The sequence below is a fragment of the Muntiacus reevesi genome, chromosome 10, assembly GCF_963930625.1.
Source record: "Muntiacus reevesi chromosome 10, mMunRee1.1, whole genome shotgun sequence".
Lineage (NCBI taxonomy): Eukaryota > Metazoa > Chordata > Mammalia > Artiodactyla > Cervidae > Muntiacus > Muntiacus reevesi.
This window is the reverse complement of record NC_089258.1, coordinates 65,156,945-65,163,492: the sequence shown is the minus strand read 5'-3', so window position 1 is coordinate 65,163,492 and position 6,548 is coordinate 65,156,945. Positions and strand designations below refer to the sequence as shown.

The 6,548-nt window shown below is 40.4% G+C and overlaps 1 protein-coding gene across 5 annotated transcripts in view; it reads right to left on the bottom strand.

The window, feature by feature from the left end:
* Nucleotides 1-1,514: 1,514 nt before the first annotated feature.
* DLC1 (DLC1 Rho GTPase activating protein) overlaps nt 1,515-6,548 on the bottom strand; it is a 413,805-nt gene continuing 408,771 nt past the window's right edge. For all 5 annotated transcript variants that reach the window (XM_065947630.1, XM_065947629.1, XM_065947631.1 and 2 more), the window contains 3 exons: nt 5,950-6,167; nt 5,033-5,206; nt 1,515-4,051 (listed from right to left, as the gene is read on the bottom strand). In XM_065947630.1, the coding sequence (XP_065803702.1) occupies nt 3,931-4,051; nt 5,033-5,206; nt 5,950-6,167 (513 nt within the window). In that variant the 3' untranslated portion in view covers nt 1,515-3,930. The remainder of the gene's footprint in view (nt 4,052-5,032; nt 5,207-5,949; nt 6,168-6,548) is intronic.

The following is a 6,548-nucleotide window of genomic DNA, read 5'->3' as shown; positions in this document are numbered from 1 at the left end:
GACCTGAGTGAATTGGATCTTGCTATGAGAAATTTGTCTCTGGATTAAAGCAAGATCAGCAGATGGGAGATGGGCTGGGGTAGGATCAAGTGAGCTGGAATTTCAACTCTTCCTTCAGGCTCTGAACACTTTAACCTGTGCCTTAGAAGGATAATACCTATGCTTCAGGGGGTGCATGTGAGGATTGAAAATGTGAAAAGTAGACAGAAGTGGCAAAAAGACCCATCATTGTTTTTGTCTATGGGTTTATCTATGCGAACTTGAACAGAATTTGTATCTACTCTTGTGTGAAAATTGTATAAATCTTATGTTGAATTGGTTCACCGTGCTTTTCAGGTCTACTATATCCTTCTACTTCTCTGTATATTCATTCTGTTAATTTTGGGGAGTTTGATATTGAAACTCCAACTAAAAATATTAATTTACTACTTAAAATAATTGCATATATTATATTGTTGCATATATTTGTATACATATTGTATATATTATACACAAAACTATATATAGTGGAACTATTTATAAACTTGTTTTGCATTTTCCAAGTCTCCCGGCAAATGTATCATTCTTTCATAATTAACAACAACAAAAAAGAAAATCTCACATACCTCTTTTGCCTTTATCTCCTGCATGCACACACACTCACACATACCCCCTTAACCAGTGGTGTTGGAAAAGCACCAGTTTGGATTCTTTCCTGGTTTTCCTCATTTTTTTACTTTTTCAAAATCTCAGCTATTTCCCTTAGCCCTGCAGGCAAATTTCAAGAATTTTAATTCTTAAAATTAAGTTAGAATCTCCCAAGTTACTCTATCCGTTAACTGGTAGGCAGGGTGCTATGGGGTGTTATCGTTTCTATATTAGTGTCCATGAGAGCAGATTTTCAGAACTGCAGTATCTTGAGGTCGGAGCTCTGTGTGGGTGAAATAAATAGGTGTTGGAATAGCTGACTAAATGAGGTGACAAGGACGATGGTGGTGACAAGAGCAATCTGAATCTACCTTGGTGCCTGTGAGAGCATCTCTCCCACCGTGGTGACCACACTTAGCCTGTGAGTAAGTTACGACTCCAGGGGCAAACAACTGAACTTTTGCTATTTCAGGCCTGAGACATTTTGATCTTTCATTTTATATGGCTCTGAGGAAACCAGGACTGGAGGCAGAGGCAAATAAAAAAGGCTTTGGGCTGTATTTGTGTCTTTTAAAAATTAAAAAAAATTCTACTGAGGTTGGTTTTTCCCTTTTACTATGCCCAAGAATTTGTCAAGAGCAAATTTTAAGCTCTGTATCACATTGTATTGGAAAAAGAGACTGGCTGAATTTTGAGCACAAAGAACTCTCTAATTTAGAATCTAGAACATCTCTGTAGAGCATCTATGTCTTCTTCAGTTTGAACTTTGAGATTTCATTAGATGTAACAAGTTTCAGTCCCTGCCATCTCAAAATGGGCACTGATGAGCCACAGTGACAGAGAGCATCCTAGATTTGATCTTTTCAAACAGACACAAATTCAATCAATTCCATTTGGCAAATAATAAATTTATTAGGTGCCTACAAGTACAAAACACTGAAAGCTGCTGTCGGGGATTATAAAGACAGATAGAAGAGCCCTGCTCTCAGAGAGCTCACAACCTAGGCAATTAGTCACAATTAGTAAGCTGGGGCAATATCACTGTAGGTGGCTTAAAGCGGACTTCTTGAAAATGTTCGTATCCTTCACATTCTCCTCCGGTCAAATATGTAAGGAATCCTTTGAACAGGAAAGCAAAGAGTGGGAAAGAGACCTTTTATGGAATGAATCCATGACCTTGGCTTTGCTTATGAGCATCTTTCGGTTGCTGTTGCTTATTCTTGTAACTTTCTCAGCATCGTTTCCTCGTGACCTTTGTTTGGAGAGCATCTCCATGCTTCCTGAACCTTCACCAGGGTTTCCTGTTTGTGAGTGAGTGGCTCAGTTGCAGTTTGGCCTTGGAATGATTTGCAGTCTGATTTTTTCCTGCAGCAAATCTGTATTTTCATTTCAGTTGATGCTAGGATGGTAAGCCTTGCCATCTGTGGTTTGAAGGGTGGCAGAGAGATGCAATACAATGGAAAGCAGGCCAGACGTTTCCCTTACTTTAAACATTTAATAGTGCACTTATTGATTATATTCTGTACAGATATAGAGCAAGTTATAAACCTCTTCTTTTACTTTTTTTCACTTAGACTGTATTCATGTAAAGTGTATTTACATTAGCAAAAAACAAAAAACAAACCAAAAAGCTTTGAGGTACAAAATCCAAAAGAATATCTGAGGTATAAATACAAGTATATTTTAAATAATAATTTTTATCATGCTTTATCTATGTTGGAAAGCACAGTGGACAGGTAGGTGTACATATTTCTTAATAGAATGGTATATACAACATACAATCTTACAAATCTGAAGGCCATTAAAATTGAATATACAAGTATATCTTCATGAGGAACACTAATATCCAAAATACTCAAATTAAACTCTGATCTGTCCCCCGCCCCTTAATTCTTCAAAGAACCTTTGAAATAACACTGACAATGGTAACTAAATTATAACAAAATTAAAATCCTTCTTACAACTCTCATTCATACATTATTCACTTTTGATCCATATAAAATAAATTTCACTAATACTGTCTTTTGAGCCAACCTTTACTATTACAGTAAAACCTGTATAAAGACCACCCTTCCAAAACCCTGAACTAGTGTATTTTTATTTGTTTTTACTGTGATTACAACTTTCCATTACTAAAATCTATCCCAAGGGCTTCAGAAAAAGAGAAGAAAAAGAAATATAGGAAAAACAAAACAAACTCTCTTTGCTGATAAAGACAAATCCAATTAATAAACATACGCAGCTTTCAAAAATGCTACTATAACGACAACAAGCAACTTTTTGGTTGGGTTACACTCGCAGGGAGTTCCTTGGGACATAGTTTCCTGTGTTCCCATACACAGTGCCTTAAAGAGCTTCTCCTAACACAGACATGCAAAGAACTTGCAGATACATAGAAAGTGTTGATTCTTGATTCAGAAGTAGACATTAGAGTGGTCAGTTTTCACATCTCAACTTAAAAACCAAAACAAAACAAAACTGCTTTGGTGCTAGCAAGGAAGAATTTCCATCCCTGAATTCACCTGTACTGGATAAAACCAACTTTGCTCCTTGCAATCACATCTAGAGACAAACTGCGTTCAAAAGGGGCTATCTGAGTAAATTTATTACAATCACTTTTAAGGCAAAGAAGAGGCTGGCGGGAAAGGAATATGTTTACTAACTCAGAAAAGAAAAGAAAAAGAGACATGGGTGGGTTGCCCAACACCCCAAAACAAATGGGTTCCCTTTCTGGACGATTCCATGGGTAGTCGGATATTCCAGGTTAAACTGAACCTGGTGCATCAAAATCCTTCTTGGAGGTGTCCCAGTGTGCCAGACACTGCGGCCCAACTTACGCATCTCTGCCATTCAACCAGCAACAGACACACATACACGCACTCCTCTGTGCAAACCTTTCTTTGCTCTTCTCAGTGAGAAAACATGTCAAAGAGGACCAACTATTCCAGTGGATACACCCATCCCTCCACGCACTGCAAAGAAAATGACAGGTACACGTACACAGACACTGACATTGCAGGAAAATGAAGTCTCTTCATTATCTTCCCTAATATAGTTTGCTTCTCAGAAGCAATTCAAATAAGAATACATTTTTTTTTTTGCACAGTCATATATTCCAGTCAAGGTCCATAATACAGACCTTACACAAACAGGAAGCAGCTTTAAAAAGGTATTGAATCGCTACAGTCAATTCCCACTCTCCAATTTGTAGTTTTGCTTCAGGATCAGACACTGAACCCAATCTTCCAAGAACTGGCAAGTGTTCTAGAAACAAACGCCCAGACAGTGGACACGCTTCAGGAATCACCTAGATTTGGTGTCTTTGGTTTCAGTGTTCTGATGACTGAAGGAGTCTCGGATCTTTACCACTTCAGCTGCACACAAATGTCCAAAAGCTTTCGTGTACCACTCTGGCATGTGGCCCCTACGACAGAAAGAAAGGAAACGCAAACAAATTATTCAAGTTGGAAAACCCTGAATCAGCTGAAGGAAGTTCTGAATACACTTCTCCTTCTTGATCAGCAAATGTGCAAGTAAAGATCTCTCTTACTATTCCAAAGTAATCTCCTGGCACCTTCATTACACTTACGGAACCAGAAGTTCCCCAAGGAACAGCATACTGAGTGCAGATACTGGGTGAGACTGGGCTTCCCTGGGGGCTCAGACGGTAAAGAATCTGCCTGCGATGCAGGAGACCTGGGTTCTATCCCAGGGTCGGGAAGATCCCAGCAGGACGAAATGGCAACCCACTCCAGTATTCTTGCCTGGGGAATCCCATGGACAGAGGCCTGGAGGGCTACAGTCCACGGGGTCACAGGAGTCAGACATGACCAAGCTACTCACACACACAGACTGGGTCTAACTGTCCAGGAAAGCTCTGGCGTATGGAACAAAAGCAGATAACAGATACTTGAAGTACGACAATGTAAAGACTTCAAACAAGAATTGATTTAACAGGAGAGCCACTTTGGAAAGTTTTCAGAGGTTGATTTTTTTTCCTTGTTGGTATTGCTGCATTTCATTCATGTTTTGATAAGAATTCACACTGATCTAAGACACACAGCATAGGCCTAATTAACTACTAAAAGGGCATGTCCTATTATTTGGCTTGCTGATTCAAACTCTCATTTCCTGTGGCTTTAAGCTCATGGCAGAACCACCATATCTGCATTGCTTTAATACTACATTCTCTAAGGGGTGGAAATTAGCAAGTGGTACCCAGAAGACCAAGAAATGTGAAGGAGTTACTTTATCAACACTGATCTTCATGGAACATCCAAGATGCAAGGATGTATTTTCATGCAAGCCATTTTTTTTTTTTTTTTGGCATCAGACGAGAAGTCTGAGTCTACTTTATGCCCCTCACTCACGATGTAAAAAAAAAAAAATCAGCATCAGAACGTACCTTAAGTCTGCTCTGCACATGTAGGTGAGTTTGGATTTCCCTGACCCACAGGGTTCGATCAGATACCTGGCCAGGAGCACATTGACCCTCACTCCCACCACAGGGGCCCGGTCATGATCCACCGAGGTGAGTAAAAGGGCACATGCTCCCTTGGGTAAATTAGTCCTCCATGTTCTGCAGAGACAAAACGAGAGGGGGAGTAAATGGGAAGTTGCTGGAAGCCAAGTTTAAAATGGGGCCTCACTCTTACAGGAGGGAGCTGAAAGGCAGGATGGGGCACCCTGGTGACCCAGCCTGGGCAGAAAGCATCCTTGTGTAAGAACTCACGAATGGCTCACTCTGTACAGAGCCCCTTCTGCAGTGGGTATACAAGCTCACACAGTCAGTTCTTTGAAAGAAAACCAAACTGAAGTGACTTTGAAAACCCTTTTTATGTTTCACAAATGTACTAGAACATGGACGTCCAAATAAATGTTACTCTGTTGGAGAAGTTCGGGACTAATGATGTGACATTTCCTCAAAGATTTTTGAAATTCTTCCCTCAATAATGTCTTCAGAGAATGTAGGAATTACATATAAATCAGCTTCAACCACAGCTCACTTGGGACCCAAATGTTATTTCCTGGCTGATGCATTCACTAGCTATTTCTGAGAAAATCTATCCTAAAGGGGAAAAAATAGCTACCACTGAGCACATCTGATGGACTGTGCCTCTCTCTCTCTGAGCACAGTTCCAAGACTTCAAACCATTTTCAGGGATGGACACACTGCTGGAATAAATGCAGATGTCATCTTTCTTATCTGGAAGGGTTCAATGCTTTTATAGAAGCATATGTTCTATTTTAAGTAATTTTAATATAACATTCAGTGACATATAAGCTCATTCTTGCCACAATAATCAATTCGGAAGCTCTCACCTCAAAACGACATAGTCCCGAGCAGGATGGGGCGCCATACTGTTTTGGACGTACTGGTAAATTTCAGTCTGGCTGTCCAGGATTTCAATCACTTTTGAATCCAACAAGTCTACATCCCAGAGGTGCTGCTCTTTCAGGAGGCGCTTTAAGATTTCCTCGGGTGTTGCAGGGACTTCGATGGTTGCCCTCCAAAGCCTCAGAGGTGGTCCTTCACTCACCTGAGAAGGGGATGGAGTTTTCAGTGCTGAGACAGTCCCCACACATCTAGACTCTTAAGACAAACTGCTAGTCGGGTACATGGACCTAATGCTTACTTCTGACTTTAACAGGGTGCTGACCTCAAGTATATTCAAAATCAGAACAGAAAGCAGATAGGACTGCTGGCGTCACCTCTGGTTTTATCTGTTTTCCTGGGACCCATATTAGGGTCAATGCAATGAAAGTAAGATCTGTTGGCATGTCCAAGCCTGCAATGGCCATCCGGACTGTGCTCAAGGTTTCTTTCTTTTCAAGGTGGTAGAGAAAAGTCAACAAATACCTCCATGAGCATGCAAAGTCACATAGGATACCTCTGCCCTCAAGGGGCTTTCAAGTTAAAC